The following is a 19,833-nucleotide window of genomic DNA, read 5'->3' on the forward strand; positions in this document are numbered from 1 at the left end:
AACAATAAAAGCTACAAATAAACCTATTTGAAGAAATAGAGGCAGGAAAAACTAGCTCAACAATATTGTATGCTGCTCATTTTTAATCATTTTAATCTCAATCACTACAACTAATGATTACTCCCCCCAGGCATGCACTAGCAGTGTGCTGGGTACCACTTTTTAGCGCATACCTGAAAATAACACTACACCGGTAGCAAATGTTCATGAAGTAGCAAAAATGTACGTTACACCGATAATATAAATGTACAGAATGTCAAATATCCTTAAATGCGGCTAAAAACACATTATAAATTCATACTAAAATTGTATGACTACTCTGAAAAGCTTTTATTTTTTTTATTTTTATTTTTTTTAATTTTTTTTTTTAAGAAACAACGTTTTATTTAAGTATATTTGGATGTCACTGTTATGTTAAGTGGTTCTCAAGCTGCTGTTTCCCTATAGTTCCCAGTGAAAGCGGATGTACCCATATTTAGTCTTAGGTGGCTATTGAACATAAACTCACCTTAGGCAATCGGGTGTGGACACCCATAAAGAGGCAGAGTCGACTGAGGTAATTTTTTTAGTAACGGCAAGATAGACCCAGTCTCCACATAAAGTGTGTTGACTAGGTTGGCAAGAAGGGAAAACATTTGGTTGCTGCTGTTTCAGAAAAGAATACACATTCAGTTTCCACTTCGAGAAAATAAAGCCTTTAAACAAAATAAAGCATAATGAGGATGTCGCGCACCACAATACTCTTTTACTGTATCGGCTTGTGGATTTCTGTTGCACTTTCGGTGAGTTTTGTCTTGTTTTGTGTCTTTGTCGAACTTTTTTTTTTTTTTTTAAATATGTAGCCTATAATTTTGTAAAACAGGAAATGGTTTAAAATAAAGCCAAGATTTGAAGTTCACGTGTTTTTCAACAAAGGGCGAAACCACGTTTACTTATGTTCTTTATCACAGAGGGGTTAAAGTGAATTTAGTAGTGTATGTGTTAATACTGAAATACTCGCAGTGGTGGTATTCTGTATTATATAGTAATATGCGCAGCAGGTTTAAGAAATAAAAGTAACCGAAGTAAAGATGGAGTAGAGTAAATACAACCTGCACAGTACAGCACTGTAAAAACATTTTTAATTTGCCAAGACAATTAAATCGTTAAGACATTGAAACAAGCGTGAGAGTTTTGGTGACAAAAGTTTGAGCATGTCAAAACACCTTTTACAAACATACATGCTTTGTGTGTTTATTGTGTTTACTTATGGTTTAGTAGTAGTATTATGATGATGATTATGATGTCAGTTGATATTAGAAAGGTGGAGAACAGTGAGTAAGCCAGATAATTCTATTGCTTTCATCACTGCCGCATGGTAGACATTACTACTCTTTACTTTAAAGATAGTGCATACATGACGATATTAGAGTTTAAAATAAAATAAAATAAAAATCATGACTGCAGCTGTGTTTATCGCGATGTGACAGTTTGGCAGAAAGTATGGGGATAATAAATATCTAGATATGGATAAGTCAAACTGCCCAGTTGTGCCACAAGAAGTAGACTGTTTGTCAAGGGAAAAAAAATAATTAAATAAATAAAAAAAAATTCTGTCCTAAACCCATAGTTCTTTGATTTCCGTAGCACTTTTCATGATAACTGCCCTTATTTATGAATCCCAGTTATGTGTGTGTGTGTGTTAAATGAACAACATCTGTATCTATATAGTGTGTGAGGATACTGACACAATGAGCAACGGGGTACGAGGTGGTTGAACTTGCAGTATTGTGAAAAACTGAGGTTGCAGAGGTAAATTAAAAGAATGACAGGGTCTTGAGTTTGTAATCTGTCATGCATGATTTCAGTGAAATAAAAACCTGTCTTGACAGAACTGCAGTCATTGTTATTTTACAAGGAAAAGGCTTACTAATGGCACTCTGTGCAGTAGTATGTTTGCCATACAGTCTTCTAACCTTAAGTCTATTCATTCTAGGGTCTCAAGCAAGGCAGTCAGGGTGGTTGTGAAAGGTATTTGGTAGAAGGGAGAGCTCTAAGCCAGAAAAGCAGTGGTTGAGATACCTGACCGTGATATCTGGAGGATTAGCCACCAAATTCCCTCCCCAATAATACTGAGTTCAGGGATGGAAATAAGACTCCTATTGCAGAGGAGTTCACCCAAGGCATATTTTAATACAAGCTTGATTAGCCACAGTGTGTTGGTAAAAAGCTCAGGAGTGTCTTGTTAAACCCAAAGTAAAATAAGGAATGGATCAGACTGCTTTGGAATGGGAGCCTTTTTTTCATCCCTGCTGTAACTTACACACATTGAAATGGGTGTCTGAATGCAACAACCACAGAAACAACTATCTGACCAACTGCCTTTTCCAGATTTCTGAAGTTAGGGAGTTGATTATTAGCTGACATTCCAGACACTAATTTTTCCCAGTTTAAAATCGTCTAGTTTAGTGACGGTGTATAAAGTGGCACAAATCTTTTGTTTTGGCTGATCAGGCTGTTTACTGTGCCTTTTTCTTTCTTTCTTTTTTTAATACAAAGGCTTCATTTTAAAAGGCTTCAGTACACAGGAAAGAATGCCTGTTTTATTGTGGGGTCTGGTTAAAACTTAAATACTCAAGTAATAGCATCTTGGTATATAATATAACTCCTAAATTGTTCAGACAAGCTGTTATTAGCACATTCTTTGCAGTATAAAGCTGTATTAAATTTTGTAGATAAGCCACGTAGTTATTGTTTTATGTTTCCGAGCATGTACTCAAAATTTATTTATTTTTTTGGCAGATACCTTCATCCAATATGACTTATAGGTGTTACAGGGCAATACAAGGTTACAATGCAAAACAGTATTTAAATACAGTATAGTTTACAGTAAGTGCAAATTATACTACTAAAATACAGTATAAAATAAGATGCAACAAGTTAGGATTAAAACTGTGATATATAATAATATATATATATATATATATATTATATAATATATATGATATATACATATATTATATATACGAATAACTATATATATATATATATATTGCCATTACACACAGATGAGAATGTGGCTTCAAAAAGCAGTGCCTATTAAAATACTTAATGTAAAGTATATATATATTTTTTTTTTGCTGCAACACTTGCGTGAAGTCAGAAATCCAATTGCATGTGAAATATTCTGACCATTGCTGCATGAGTATCTACCTTATCACTGAAACTTCTGGTGAATATGAATTGGTATTTTGAGACATGTCAACCTCAAAGTGTTCATAGCAGTGAGACCCCTGCTGAAGAACCTTAACCTAGACCACTAGATTTTGTTTGGGGGCGGGTGTGTGCTGGTGACTGGTCAAGATTTTTGTACGTTGTTGACTGCTATGCCACTGACCTAGACCTAAGGGCTATGCACGCTGGGAGTGAAGCAAACCACAAATACAGCACGAGTACATAAAACAAAAATAACACAACTGTAGCTAGTCATGAAAAGAAAATACTGTCTGCTTTTGCTCCTCTTGTGGAGATGAAATAAAATAAATAAAACTAAGAAATAGTCTGGGTACACCACACATTAAAAATGATATTTAACAGTGAATGTTTATATGTGATCTGGTTTAACATGTCAATTTTTCAAAAAGAATACATCTACATTTCTTTGTAAATACTAAGAATTTCTTTAATCTATTTTATTATTGGTCAACATTATTAAAACAAAGAAGCATAATTTTACAAAAGTACAAAACCAGTGTGTGGCACTCCTGGTCACATAGATTAAAATTAAGGTGAAATACCATCAATTTCCAATTGTTCTGTTATTTCTTATCATATGGCATCTTTCTTTATATTGTCTTTGTAACCACTGACACTGGCATCATAAAGAACATTATATTTTTTGACTTTAATAATTAAATTCTCATTGATGTCCATTTCTGTGGTAATTTCTTCGTGAACAAGACAATGACAGTCTGAAAGCCTCTCCTTCAACTCTGTCCGAGTAATGATGTGTTGTGTACAAAAACAGAAGGCTCGTGCAGACAAACTGTCAGTTTGAGACAACAAGGGGAGTTTGCGTAGCAGCTACAGGAATATAAAATTGTAATGTACACCTCATCATGGTGACTCCCACTCCCCTAAAATGAAATAATACACTTGGACAGTTGTATTGAATTTATCGCTGTGTCGGGAATAAAGGGTTTCACAGCCTCACAAACAATAACAAACTTTTATGCACAAACGTGAGACTCTGAAAAATTGTGAAAAACCGTGAGTTTCACGGGTAAACCTTGAGACTTGACATCCATATATTTTTAATGTACATTTTTTTGCAGTTTAATTCTCGCATGCCGAGTACTGCCTTTGAGTTCCTCATTCTAAAAAGCAATGCAAGACTGTGACCTTTCAACTGTTGGCTGTATCTTCACAATTCCAGGGTTGGGCAACATCAGCACTTGTAGACTAGAGTGTCCTATTTTAATAACCTATACCAGGGGTAGGCAACCCTGGTCCTAGAGTGCCACGATCTTGTAGGTTTTGTAGGTATCTCTTAATCATCAATTGTAAATACCTGGAACACATGGTAATCCCAACTAATTAAGCCAATCATTGAATCAGTTAGGGCTTGGATAAAACAAAAAGCAGAAGTGTCTGTGGCGCTACAAGACCAGGGTTGCTGTCCCCCCCTTTTTCTAAAGTTATAAACCAGTTTTTTGTTACTTTTTTGTAGGACCTCATTTTACTGTATATTTATTATATGTAGTAATGTTAATACATGTGTCAATAAATGCGATAACAAACAGTGCAGTGATAGAAATAAGACTCCCATTGCATAGCAGTTTGATCCATTCTTGGTTTTACTATGAGTTTAAAAAAAACACACCAGAGATGATTAAGCCCAAAGTAGCTGTAGCTAGCAACGTACAATTACAAAAATTAAAATTTTTAATGCTAATGAAAATACTGAACGAAGGCCATAATGGACCAGACTTTTGTTCCTGCATAGAAAAAGGATGATTTCTCTCTGATAGTTGATTTATTTGAATGACTAATATTGAATCATCATGCTTTTGAGACCCAGACAGGAACACGGACAGTGTGTAGTTGTGGTAAACCCTACATAGGAAATTGTGGCAGTTTACACAATACATCTCACGATTACAGTTGACTACAACATACTTGGTGGACCCCATTAATTAATGTTGTCTTTACTTGGGGTTGAATTGCTTTAGTAATCTGTCACACACCCCACTCTCAGGAATCAGAGGTCTGTGTGTATTAATCACAGTGTACCTCCGTTGATGTGTTTGGTCAGTGACTATGCAGGAAATGTCTACTTTTTAATTTTAGTCATTTGACTTCCATCATGTACTAGGTTATTTCTTGGTAATTTTATACCATTACGTACCATTTGACATGCATTTGCTTCAAGTTAGGACCTACTGTTTACTGTACTGTAGTTGTGTTGAGGAATAAAAAGAAATTAATATATTAATGTTGTTTTCTATCAGTTACAGAGTCAGTGACCTGAAGCTGAACGAATGAGATTAATTTCAGCCTCAGTTATACTTTAGTTTGTACTTTATGTTTTTTCTCCCAGACAGTAGACCTGGCAGCTTGCATCATGGATGTGTTATGACAATCTGTCTTAACATTTTTTTATTTATCTTTTTTAGTCTCTGTTAAAAGGTTGTTTAGTCTTCTTTTTGTGTCATAACATGTGTACTTACCCAGCAAAACCATACGAATTAACTAGTAAGACTAGTAATTTGAGGTAACTCTTTCAAATCTGAATTTAAAACTGTTTACCACTGCTTCCTTTAAAATGACAGATCGCCTGGTGTGGTAGCACACATATTTCTGTAGTGATACACTGTGTGGTATCATTTCAAGGGGGCTTGATGAACGCAGTGGTTGGAGGTCCAGCTGTTTTTACTGAAATGTCTTGGTTCAAACTGGAGCTCAGACCATTAATTCTATCCAGCATGGTGAGACTAGCGATCAGTTACAAATGTGAGAGACTACAAAAATGACCACATCACCTTTGTGTTCACAGGTATTGGGAACAAGCACACTCTTTGAACCTCATGGAATATGTACAGAACTAGAATTAAGACCAACTCAAATTATATCTTCCTGTGTTTAATGGTAAATTGATGGTTGAACGCCTAAATAATTCTTTCTCAAGCTTTGTCATCTTTCTAGAATAAAACCTTTGTGTCATCATGAACCACAGCTGAGATTGAAGCCTGAAGTTTTTTCAGTTAGCTTCAAAAAGCCAGGACAGTGTCATAGCTGTTGGGTCAAATTCAATGTACAATGGTCAAACAATGTATATCTGAAATATTTCAGTCAAATATATCTTCCAATATATGTTATTAAAAAATATTTAAAATATTAGTAATTTTTAGACTTTATAATTCTGTTGTGTGCAGATGTTCCATGTAAGTAACATTAAGTGTTTTTGAAAGAAAAAAATGAAATGGCATGCATTCCTAAAAAAAGAAATAAAAAAAAAACCCACTATAATTAAATGGTGCTTCATGATAACTTAGCAGTGGCAAGTTAACATCCTTATAGCACAGGATATCTGAGTCAAACAAGTGGTGATAGAACCCCAATGTAATGGCACTGGGGAAAATAAATAACTATCCCACGATTATATGGTCGTCTCCAGGAACAGGGTTCCTAATTTTGTGTTTCTAACTTAAACAGCACCAAGATAAGACAGGCCCTAGGCGTTCAAGTGCAGTCCAGGCTTCTAAGGTAGGCTTTGTGTGTGTAGGGGAGGATTATTATCTAGGTTATTGACGGCAGATTTTGAACTGTGACATTGCTGACTCAGATGCAAAAATGACTCAGATGCCAGGTGTTTGTCCACATTTTACAGAAGTCTTAATGCTGTAAGTGAGCTGGTTCTCCTTGATTGTGTTTGCTTAGGTAGCTAAGAAATCTCGCAAATTAAGACTTGGTAAACATAACACCAGAGGACTTGTGCTCAAGCACACCTTGCAATAAATGCCAACAAAAATCTAATTGATATTGTTGTATCAGGTCTCAACAGGTGCTGGCCTGAGGACAGAAAGGGAATGACCTAATAAAATACGCTCGGCTTTCTGAAAAGTAGCACAGAGATAAAGCCAGGCATGGTTATAGCCTTTCTTTGTGGATTTTTTTTTTTTTTTTTTTTTTTTTTTTTAGTAAAATATGTATTGCTGAAATTTAGAGCAGATTATATTGTTTAACCCGTTTCTTTAAAAACTGTTTACAAATTCATATATATAAAAAACTGTTGACAAAGAATATTTTGACAAATGCTTGAAGTATATCGATAACGATATAATTTTATACAATATATATATATATATATATATATATATATATATATATATATATATATATATATTTTTTATATTTTAAAATCAACTTTTGTGCTTCAAGACTTAATGAAATGTGTTGCATACCATTAGGAGATTAAAAATACTTGTGTATATGAAATGTGCTGTGAAGGCAGCACATGTTTTGTCTGATTCCCATTTCCTTGTCGGATTCCTATGAGGCTATTATTTGAATTTTACAGGAAGTTGCTTAATTGCCTTCCAGACTGCGCGGAGCATGACTTGAGGTCCAGCAAGCTAACTTCACCTGTGATGATAGAGGGCTTTATTTCTGTCATCAGGATAATTCCAGTCTTGATGAGAGCACATTCCTTGGGTGCCAGAGAAGGAGATTCAATGTACTCTCTTGTTTCTGCAGATCATCCCTTAAACACAAACAGTAGCCAGAATACTGTCTTTAAACAACTTTCGAAATATCTGTGGGTAGATGTGGGCAGAGGGCATAACAGATCGATACGTGTGCAGATTTGTAAAGGAATGTATCACAAGGATAATAATGTGACTCATATTCCCAGGTAAATACTGGCCATTATAGCACCCGCTGGGGGTGCTGTAACAGTCCTCGCTACCTTGCCAAACTTGTACTATAAAAAAAATAATAATAGAGTGTTGGAATTCTAATACAGAGCCGTGGAACAGATCTGTGTAGAAAAACAAGTTGTTGATGGTAAGCAGGAATGAAACATTGTAACATTTTCAGTGGAAGAAAATTCTCCCATTTTCATGTGATTCTGCACTAGTCCTAGGATAATTATGCAGGGGGAGGGGGAGTCTCTTTGAATCTATGTGATTGTGGCAATCTAGCTTTATTATACCAAACCACTGTAAAAAAAAAAAATAAATACATTTAAAAAATCAAGATTTTAAGACACGCTTGTCAACACACGGGAGTGTATAATGAACAGCGGTAAGAAGAAATGATAAAAACATAACTAAAAGAGCACTGCTCCAGCAATCTGCTTTATTAATCACACATTTTAACAGAAAAAATATCCTGGACTGATGAAACCAATCAGATTATTAAAATTTAAGAACATCATACAAAGTGGTGTCTTTGCTTTACTCGGGCCCCTTTTAAAAGCATTGCAAGCAATATCACAAAAATAACATTTTCACTATATTTTAGAAAAAAACATTGGTTATCTTTTAAAAATGCAAGTTTCAATAGTCAGGTCTCGCTGTGAGAATGACTGCTGCGTTGCTAGGAGATGGTTATTGATAGTAAGTTTAATTTGCGCGACACTTTTACTACAGTGGAATTGGGAAGAGAAAGTTTGAGTTAGTGATCGCAAAGAGAGTTTAAAATGGATACATTTGTGACGAGTAAGTGGAAATAGTGTCGGAGTCAATCGCACCAGCTGGTTCAAAAAGTGGTGAGGGCAGTGGAATAAATAAGCGAAAAATTAGCAAAAGACTGACTGGAAAATCTCTCTGCTGAGCAACCTGGACTCCAAAAAGCTGGTGGAAACTATGATCTCCCAAAAGTCACATTAATGGTAGGAACTGCACATTTATTATTTTTAATTAGGCTTCCAAACCAAAGGCTGGGAAGCCTATTGTTAATTTTTTTTTTTCTTCCCAAAACTGGATACATTGGCTGTCAGATGCTGAAAAAAATTTGCTGCTGCGTCCTTGCAATTAGCGCCGTGACGCATTTTTCGATAAAACCTTTCGAAATCATCTTCTTGGGAACCGGTGAACTGATTGATCTGAAACTTGGCATATATCATCATCATCATCATCCAAACCTGCATCAAGTTGGCTGCCTGATGCATTTTTGAAAAAAAAACTTTCAAAATCTTCTGTGGAACAGTTGAAGTTGCTGATTTTAAACTTGGCACATTGAGAACCAAACACGCTTAGACGGGTACTGATACTGGGGCTTGGGAGCCGTAAAACTGCCTGGCAGTTCTAGTTATATTTGTTATTCAATTGAACTCGTATCATTGCTTGTATTTCAGTCAGTGAATTTTATTTGATTTATGTATTTTAATTGGTAGTTTCTGGCTTTTGGATGTGCCCCTTGGATGTTGAGGGCCACACATGTGCTGCTTCAATTCATTTCAGTTGCCTGTCACTGCTCTAAGTAACTGTTTAGCTTGGTGTTGTGTGAAATTTAATTACTTTAAATTTAAAAGGAAGTTGATGTGGAAGTAAATAAGACAATTACTTCACAGAGTAATTTTAAAAGGTCCTTTATTATTTCACACACACACACACACACACACATGCAGTTACATACACAGATGCTATACTGCGAATAACGATATCCCTAACGGGACACAACCCAACAAGGTTACATACAAAGATTATATTAATCGCAGATCAATACAATCCATGAGACGCAACTGAACTAATTCTTACCCTTCCAAGCGGATCGGGAGAGCCCTTCGACCCTGGTAAGAGAAAGCAGCTGTCTCCAAGAAATTACCGAGCAGGACTGCGCGCTAATCCTCACGGCTGACTCTCATCAGAGCAGAGGAGAACCCCGTCCTTTATAACTTACCAAGTTAGGCTTTTGCATTGGCCAGATCACTCCCTCGAGGCTCGGCCCTCTGAATAAACTATTCCTTTCCCTAGAACATTCTAACCAAAACAAGTTATATAAAGGTGACAAAAACAAGTTATATAAGATATGGGGTTATTATAGGGCAAGGGCAAAGATGAACTCGAACGCATTTCTAGAACTTTCTAGAACACACTTTTGTTTTATTACACTTGGCCATACATTGTACAGTATTCTTGATTTCCTGGTTGCTTGAATCATTTGATTGTCACATCAATAGAACATCTGGTGAGAGTTACCATTGTTTTGAATCATAGGCAAGATTATTAATTAGTCATTTAGCAGATGCTTTTATCCAAAATGACTTACGGAAACTAGGTGATGAACTATGCTTCAGCTGCTGTTGCAGAGTCACTTGCAATAGGACCTTGGATGTTGTACAGGATTTAAAGTTCGTTGCTGTGTTCCGGAAGCTGTGAAAAACATTCTTTGACTGATTCTTGAATCTCTGTGTGAGGTAATTGATAGGCTGATCTTCTGCCTCGTAGTGGAAGCGTTTCTTTTTCTGACGCGATCGAATGTGTAGCTCTGGTGGAAAGCAGGCATCAAATGTGAAGTTCCTCTGCTAACTCCCTTGCATTTATCAGTGCCTCTCCAAAGCCCTTGTCTGTTTGATAATTCTGGAGATACATTTTTGTTGTCTCCAGCTGCTCAATTTCATGAGAGAGGTTGAAGTTAGCTGCCTGGAGCTTTTGCTCGTTGTATTAATTTCAGAGTATATCTTACCAAATCCTTTAGGTTGCACAAAAATGTGAAGTTCAGCATTTTACCTGTGATTAAATTTTGCTATCACCCGTGATTTGACACCGCTGCTTCCAGTGAAGGTACTGTCCTGTGCAATTGAGAGCAGGGCATTGTACACTTCCCAAAGCTGACACCTTCACTGCTTCAACTCAACTTTCCCATCTCATTTCACTGAGTGGTTTCACTAAGACTTTTTTTGTGTTCTTTTAAAACATCCCAACGATTTGTGGAAGATGAGAAATTTATAAATGTTTTGAATCGGGCTGAAAAACTCAACCCCACAAGAAGTGGCTGCATCATTTAGCACAAAGTTAAGTGAATGAGAATTGCACGCTAAAAAAAAAAAAGGTTGCGGATTCAGGTTTTGTATCTTTTTTTTTTTTGTACTCCGCTGTTTTTAGCTTTCATGTTGGGCTCCGTTGTCATAACCCTGTCCTGTTCATATCTGCAATGTCAAGTCCCAGCGCTCCAAGTTTCTGCAGAAGTAAGTCATTCCAGCCCCACTTGAATGTAATTCCAGAAATTCCAAAACATTTTCTTGCAGTTTACACTTCCAGCCACATTAACTCAAGTTTTGATCACTGACAGAAATCTAAATATCAGAGTCATTTTTATTTATTTTTTAATACTTGTCAGGTGCGCAATCCAAAAGCAAAATGCTACTCAGTGATATTTTGGGCATTGACAGTACAATTTCTGTAATCTGTGTTGCCAATAACTGGATGATTTTGCATATGTCTACCCAAGTAATGTTCATGGATCTCGTGTGATGTAATTCTTCTGAGGTGTTCTTTCATCACACCATAAAACATCCCCATTAATTTCACACATTTGCTCTTTTTGCACAAACAGTTTGTAAATTTACAGTCCACTTTTCAACCATTTTGCAGGATCCTTTAAAACAGAAGCATCTAAGCTGTAACTTTATGTTTTCACCCACATTACTACTTAAGTTATCATCTTTAACTTTATCCTGACTTTGGGGTTTCTTACCTGATCCCTTTGGAGGTCGACAGAATCTCTGCTGTTTTCTGATTGACATGATATTCAACACATTTCAGGAGATCCTTTTTGGCTTTGATTCAAAAGCTTCTTTTTCAGATTTTATTTTCCGATATTCCTCCACTGAAAGCCATCGTCTTCCTTCAGACATGTTCAAAATTGTAATTGGCCTTTTCATATACTATAGTCTACATTTTAATTCTGTTAACCAGAAAAAAAAAAAAAATCAATTTTGCCGCCCTCAGAATTTTGTTGCCCTAGGCATTTGCCTGCTCCGCCTATTGCTAATGCCTGGCCTCCTCGTTTTTGTCACGTGTAACAACATAAAAAAAAAAAAAACGTTTTAATATGCCATGGTTTGGGGATGAGTAATGACTAGTTGTAGTGATTTGTGAGAGTAAAATGATTAGAAATGGAACTAGCATAAAAGATTTGTGAGCTAGTTTCCATTTCAAATAGGTTTATTTGTAGCGTTTATTGTTGTTGTGGACTATTTGGCTGTCACTATAGTTCTTTCTCAATGGCGGTGCGCTGTGTTTATTAATTTCTAGAAAGGGAAACAGTGATGCAATTTGATTGCAGTTTTTTTTTATTTGTTTAAATTAATTTTTAAAAAATGTGTACAGATCAGTTACCCTGTGTGTAGAACACTACTGCAGAATATTAGTGTTATTTCTATTTCTTATGTTTTTAATGAACTTTAATAAAATGGAGGACATGTGTGCACTTGCAGCATTAGATGTCTGTAGTCATTCTGCAAGTTACTTATTCAGTGCAGTGTTTCAATGTGTGACTTTATTATTTTTAATGCAGTACTACTATAGAACTTGAGATTAACTTCACATTAATAACCCACCACTGGAATTGTATAAACGATTCCATGATCATTTTGTAACCAACCCCCTCGGCTGAGGTGGATCTTTGTTGTGTCATTGCTTGAGCTACATGACTAGTTTTTTTTTCAAGTCTTGGCATGACAATTGACGTTGATGAATCTCTGGAAGCAAAGTCATAATCTTGTATCTCTGTGCTGGAAGTGACTCATGCTTTTTATCTCGCATGTTCAGAATTAATCTGTAACTTTAAAGAACAACAGAATCTGCCAACAACGATATTCTTCAGTTTTATTGTAATGTAGAATTCAGCTGTCTAAATCGTCCAGATGGATTTAAATGATTAGGTAGGAGGCATAGTTTACCTCCTTATTGGTTGGTTGGTAAGATGTTCATATATCCTTGCCTCCACTGTTATGACTACAGACAGATAACATGTTACTAAATAACATGGACACCCACCTACAAGCAATCTCACAAGGCCATTCGTGAAGGTTGTCTTCCCCACACGTTGATGCTTTTCAGATGTAAATCCTGTTGACCTTCAGATTGAATTGAATAGTTATGTGCCTAGATCCCAGACACTGCTGAACAGGGTAGGCTACAAGGCTTGTCTCTTTGAAATGGTCTTTAAACCTGTAGCAAAAAAAAAACACTAGCCTAGCTCAGATGAAATATGGAATGAACCTATCTGGGTTTGAATAGCTTACTGTGTGTTCATCCCAAAAAGTCATACTGTAGCTCTGCTATCATTACAGTTTCTACCCATTTTCTTAAAATATTATCTTAATGTATTAGCCATTGTTTTATGAAAACATAAAATATGAAACTAAATCATGTTGGGTGTACATCATTGCATGACCAGTGTGCTAGAAAGGTTGATGATTGAAAGTGTTTTTGCATTTTGATATCCTGGCATTCTAAGCATAGATAACGTTTGCTTTATTTTACTGTAAATTCACTGATGGATGTGGCTGGAGAGAAGCAGAAAGCCTCTATTCTGGCTACCTTTCCCAGCCACAGGTGCAGTAAATAATGTATTCAATTGAAAATAATAAACATTGAACACAACTGTTAAGAAAATATTATGGCCTTGAAACAATATAATATGGGAGAGCCTTGAAACCTGTTTTCTACAGCTTCTGTTTTTTGTTTTCTAAGACTTTTGTATAAAATTTCAAATACTGTATATGTTGCAACAACAAATGCAATAGAAAGAGGAACAAAACTATAGGCAATATGACCCGAAGTGGAAATTGGTAGCATTCTGGAAGTGCAGTACAGTATCTACAGTAAGGGTTCTTGGTAATGTTGAATGTGGAGCAGGGTTGAGTACAATTGCATTCAAATGCAAATATTCTTAAATCTTACAAATGCGTGCACCTCAGATTCATTTAAATGCATTTGAACATATACTGAAACTCCTCACCAATAATTGCAAACATGGAAGCTTTTCTCAGTTCAAGCTACTCCTTGTTATAACAAACTCATTTAATTACGCTCCTCATGTAATTAGTTATGTGTTCTGAAATTACTTCAAACACTATTACTTTAACAATGCATCACTAATAGCTATATCATTAATTGCACTTTGGAGTTTAATTAGTAACACTTTCTAAATGCGTTTCATAGATTCTTTCAAGTGGATTTGCCAAATGCATTTGAAATCGATCAAATGCATTCTGTCAAGTGAAAATGCAGTGTATATTTCTTGTCGCATTTTAAATGCAAATACACTTGAACCTAACCCTCATGTGGATTAATTTGTTGCTCAAGATACCAAGGCAAGATGCATTATCTGTATATTGTGATACAGTAAATCAGTGACTGTTTTCAGATAAATCCTGTTTGAGTTACTGTGGAATTGTCACATGTTGCTGTGAGTCACCTGGCCTGAGCACGGCTTGAACATGAATAATGTGTTTTAGCATTTCACAAATTCACTTAACAGCACAAATAAAATACAGTATAATTTCTAAAATGAAAGTAGTTTTGTTGGAGTTTGAAATGTAAAACTCTTTACATCAATATACAGTTGATTTCAGGTTTAATTAATAACTTTGTCCTGAAGAAATGAGGATTAGCAATGACGTAATTCATGTTGGAGATAGCATTGTTTGTTCTATTTTGTTTCCTACAAAAGGTCACCAGAAACCTTGTACTGTAGATAACAACGTTTCTTACAACCTTACACGGCACGTATTGTCTAACGTTAAATACAATACTAATGTTCTGAAATCAATGTAGGAGTTAGCATATGCCACTACAAATCCTGGATTTGAGTAATGTAACCATATAAGGTGAATCTAATCAACAACACAAATACATTAGTTAAGGTAACTGGTATTGTTTAATGTTCGTACTAATTTGGTCCTTTAAGAGAACAGTAAGGAGTGATGTGGCCAGTGTCTTATCCCAGCTCAGTACTGTTTTCAGTATGGTGAACTGATCTCTTGTTGGATGAGGAAAGCTTTGTTACCATTGGTTGCATGGCATTGTAGAAGGTTAGTGAAGGTGATGGCACGTGCTATTTGGTATAAAAGGATTACATTCCTGATGAATGTGGGTTCTCACAGCAACTTGTTGTTACTGCTGAAGGGGTCTTGTTGGGGCATATTGACAGGAAACCACACCCACCACGAATGAAGTGTGAAGTACAGAGTGAGCATAACCTAAAGCAAATGTGTTAATCACTGGTTTAGCTGTGCCAACAAGTTGGTTGTTAAGCAGATCTTTTATGGTTCTTGTATTATACACCAATACTTTTATATGCAAGCTAAACCCTTAACTACTTGAGGATTGTTCTTTCTGTTTATTTATTTATTTATATTTTCATTGTAAAATTCCATCTGGACCTTTTGTGGAAGCCCACGCTTGTACCTGCTATGCCTTGTGAACTGCATATAAAGAAACACTCAGTGTGTTTTTGTTTTGCTTACCTAACCATCTTCTTGAAATGCCTAACTTCTGAAATGACCTGTATTACAGTCCCTCGTAATGATTCACTCCATTTAATAAACAAGGAACTCGATACTTGTAAATACCAAATTTCCCATTCTGCCGTAAAATTCATAGGCGACGATGTGTGCAAAACAGTGATTTTGACCAGGCAGTGAATTGTCAAACAAAACTAACTGGTGTTTTACTAGGATATTAAGTAGATGTGTCTCCTGCCCTATAACAATTGCAAAATGAAAAAAAAAAAAAAAAAAAAAAAAGGTAGGTCTGGGTACAAAATGTTAGTTTTACTGGAGCAGTTTGGTAAAATCTGACATCTCATGCACAAAGCGAATAACACATTACATATTTGCCTTTAATAGTGCCTGGAACCAATTCAGGTAGTGGCAATACAATTCATGGGATGTTTTTAAATACATTATTTGCATCTTTTAGAAACTGCATAGGCCAAAATCTACATAGCTGGTATACCATCTATAGCTGGTATACATGTTTGGTTTTGCTCCTGAGCTGTTGGTGTGTAAGTTCTGTGGACTTGAGACAAATTGATTATATCTGATACACTATTGGAAAAGGGCAGGGTCATTAATTATAAACACATTCTGTAGACTAACTGGTTGCTCAAGCTCCCCTAAGTGAGAGATCCCACAGAGATTAGTTTAGAAAGCAAATATGCATCTCTTTAACCATCATAGCTTTAAACAAAAAGGGTTGCTTAGCCTTGCAGATCCATAGAAAAACTTTGCAGAATAAACAACTCATTTTAACGTACCTAGAAGTTGATCACACAGCTACATTGCTGTTTGCTTAGTTAGAGATTGCAACATACAGAACGAGCCTGCATGTGCTTTCTCTGTATGAGAAATGTGATTTCTGACGCATTTGTTTGTTTTATCCGTAGTCCCTGTTCTCAACCACACCTTAAATGAGAAATGCAGCTTGGCCATGTGGAGGCTGTGAACATGATTGCGAAGCAGCGTGAAATAAATGATCTGTTGCCTCAAGTAACTTCTAGCTTAACTGGTTCACTGCAAATAGCTGAACATTATTGGTAGATGTGTCAGAAGACCACATTCGAGCAACAGTAGCTTTGAGTTTGGTTACTTCCAAGTGCTAATCAAGTCGAGCATAGTTAAAAGCTGTTGTAATCCACTTATACTGGTAAATGATTGTCAATTATAAAATATAAAGAAAATGTATTTGCCACAAAAAAGGAAATCACACTGATTTGGATGCTCTGACTTTGCACCTCTGCATTTGTAAATGGTATTTATTTTTATTGGAATATAATTTTGGTCTACTTGGTAGTTTTTTATAGCTCACTAAATTTATTGTCAAATAATACTCCAAGTGTTTGTCTAGTTCATGTTCCAAATAATTCATTTTCCACCTTTTCAAGTTTAAATTACTTACTTGGTTTAATTTTTGTGAATTTAAATGTTCCAGTGGGCTACCACAAGGCTACTTTTGGTAACCCACTACTAACTTGTGGTGGACCACATACAGTATGCATTGGAGAAACCATTTAAGAGCTTTTTTTCTGTCCTTTTTCTATACTTTAAGCAAATGGAATAATCGGAATACAAAAGAAAGCCAAAACTGCAGGATACTTGGATCACATTTTAGATTTGCAAGTTGGTACCAACATAAAAAAATATGAATGTAACTGGCCACTTCATTTGTAACTCAAACATAACAGCTACTAGAAGGTGTGTTATATTTTCAGCAAGAACACAGCATTAGACATTCTATTGCTCTGTAAAGAATAATACTGAACACACTATACCAATACTTAGAACAACATACAATAAACTTGGTTTGCTGATGCATATGAACAAAAATCATTAGATTTAGTCTAAACAGCAAGTATTCGGAAATAAAACTGTGAATTAAATTGTACTTTTCTGTGCCTTCTAAAATGCCAGAAAGTATCTTAACCTAAACTTGGGGCTCCTGCTATTCTCACTTGTACTAGAAACTGGGATGATATTGCAGGATCATAAAAAGTGTTGTTTGTTAAGGAGTAGTGTAACACCTGCTTTCTTTAGAGTTTTTGAAGTCATACCTGTGCTCTTTGGCATTTATTATAAATGGCTGCAATGTGTTTCATATGCTTAATCTTTGTCTCATTAGAATTCCGTTCCTGAAGATCTAGATGGATCAGGAGGAGATGATCAAGACTTTTCTGGTTCTGGAGATGGTAAGGTCTTTTATATTGAGACTGTAATGTGTTGTTATTTTGAAGGGGTGGGCTGGGTTTTGACACAAGTACATTTATTGGCTGGCTGTTGTCATTTTTAAAGAAAATGTGTCTTAATTTTCTGCATATCCGAAATGTAATTAAAAAAAGATGCATAGAAATAAAAGGTGTTCAACAAGTGAAATAAGCAGCATAGTTTTAATATTAATAGTATCAATTTTGTTAAACAAATGTCCTGTTTTCGCCCAATGTTTACATTAGGTACAAAACGAAATATTATTCCAAACCAAGCAATAAAATCATCTTTTATTCCTAAACAAAATTGTTGAGTGTGTATGTTAGTACTTATGTTTCTGTCTTATTTCCATTCCAAGGGGATAGCTCGCCTACTACAACAGCTATGGCTTCACTGGATGTCACCATGTCTCCCTCATCCTCAAGTGCAACAGAGCAAGCTTCCGCAATTGTAGAGAAAGGGATAACAAGTCCTGTAAGAACAACCACCTCTCCTGAAATGACTGAGAAAACTACCTTGGAGAAACAAAAAACCACAGAAGGTGCCGTACACATTCCTGTGGCTGATAGAACCACCTCTAGGCCAGTCAGTACTGCAGAGAAATCGCCCGACACAACCACTGCTGCAGTTGCTTTACATGGGGTTGTCAGCAACAAGGAACTTTCATCCACAGCTGTCAACCCAACTCGCTCTTCTGTGCCTTTGTCCACCTCTGCCAGCATTGTATATTCTAATGCTAAGCATGGGAGCACTGCAGACTCCACCACATCTGTCGGTATAACACAGTCTTCATCTGCTAGTGTCCACATTGTACATTTGGATGCTAACCCTAAATATACTGCAGGCCCCACCACCACAGTCGGTACAGCACCAGCTTCAGCCACCAGTGCCAGTGCTGGCATTGCTGATTCTGATGCCAAGCCTGAGAGCACTGAAGACTCCACCACACCTGCCAGCATAACAGAATCTTCATCTTCATCCACCTCCGCTAGTGTCCACATTGTACATTTGGATGCTAAGCCTAAATATACTGCAGGCCCCACCACCACAGTCGGTACAGCGCCAGCTTCAGCCACCAGCGCCAGTGCTGGCATTGTAGATTCTGATGCTAAGCCTGATGGTACTGTAGCTTCCAACATCACTGATGACATTGCAGGTCCTAACAAAGGCAGGAAATTGAGCCCAGGTCCCTTGCCCGGGGACAGAGAAGACTTGGCAGCAGAGACCAATCTGGTAAGAACGTTACTGGATTTAAAGGAAAATGTGTGGCCCATTTTTTTTTTTTTTTTTTATGAGAAAATCCGACGGTATGTTATGTGCTATGCAATTGCAACAGGTTGGAGGCTGGAAGCGCACAACATAACAGTCATACTGTTTGTTCTTCGTTGCTAAAATTTGTCGTCTAATTTGAGGTACCTTGAAATATGTTTCCATAGTCTGCCTATTAGTCTTTTTTCCATAATCCCAAAGCCCCTCTCCCTGACGCACCTATATCTCACTCCAGTGTCATATGTTTGTTGTGTACAGTAACACTCTTCATGTAAACTTGAAATGTAAGAACCTCAAAGTGTCAAACAGGATTACTTATTTATTGTTACTTTGTTGAAGGATGATCTGTACCTAGAAGATGCTACAGTCTCCCAGACCAACAACAAAGTCCAAGGTGAAGTACCACAGATCTACCAGCCAAATAACATCCAAGAAGCATCAAAAGAAGGGGACAATTCTATGAGCCAAGGACTTATGGAAAGGAAAGAAGTTCTAGGAGGTAAGAATCTAGTCTATACATTTTTTTTTTACATATTTTAATACTGCATGGTTCAGTATGTAATAGTAACTTTTTAGGCAAGCCTCATGTGTGTAATAGTTATCACTTGATGAACTGTGTAATATCTGCTGTATTTCATTTGGATTAACCTGTTGTACAATAACGTTTAAAAGTAAGTATATTAATTGAACAAAATCTATGCTGCATGTGCACAGAAACTTGGGTACACCTCACTGACTAGTAGAGAAACCAAATGTTGTACTAAATCTGTTTCTTCGGTTGAATTGGCCCTCCGAAGTACACCTAGATAATGATTGTGTGTGTATGTGTGTCTATATATATATATATATATATATATATATATATATAC

General features: G+C 36.2%; 1 protein-coding gene across 2 annotated transcripts; it reads left to right on the top strand.

Annotated features, from left to right (window-relative positions):
- The first annotated feature begins 558 nt into the window (after positions 1-558).
- On the top strand, positions 559-19,519 carry LOC121317446 (putative GPI-anchored protein pfl2). Of its 2 annotated transcripts, XM_041253398.1 has the most exons (5): positions 559-782; positions 6,694-6,744; positions 17,613-17,679; positions 18,054-18,928; positions 19,304-19,519. In XM_041253398.1, exons 1-5 carry the CDS (start codon positions 717-719, stop codon positions 19,502-19,504), a joined length of 1,260 nt encoding a protein of 419 aa, XP_041109332.1. In that variant the 5' UTR covers positions 559-716; the 3' UTR covers positions 19,505-19,519. The 2 variants fall into 2 exon arrangements, with proteins under 2 accessions (XP_041109332.1, XP_041109333.1); XM_041253399.1 differs by lacking the exon at positions 6,694-6,744 and having other exon boundaries at positions 560-782.
- The last annotated feature ends 314 nt before the right edge of the window (positions 19,520-19,833 follow it).

Source organism: Polyodon spathula, chromosome 6 (genome assembly GCF_017654505.1).
Source record: "Polyodon spathula isolate WHYD16114869_AA chromosome 6, ASM1765450v1, whole genome shotgun sequence".
Classification (NCBI taxonomy): Eukaryota; Metazoa; Chordata; class Actinopteri; order Acipenseriformes; family Polyodontidae; genus Polyodon; species Polyodon spathula.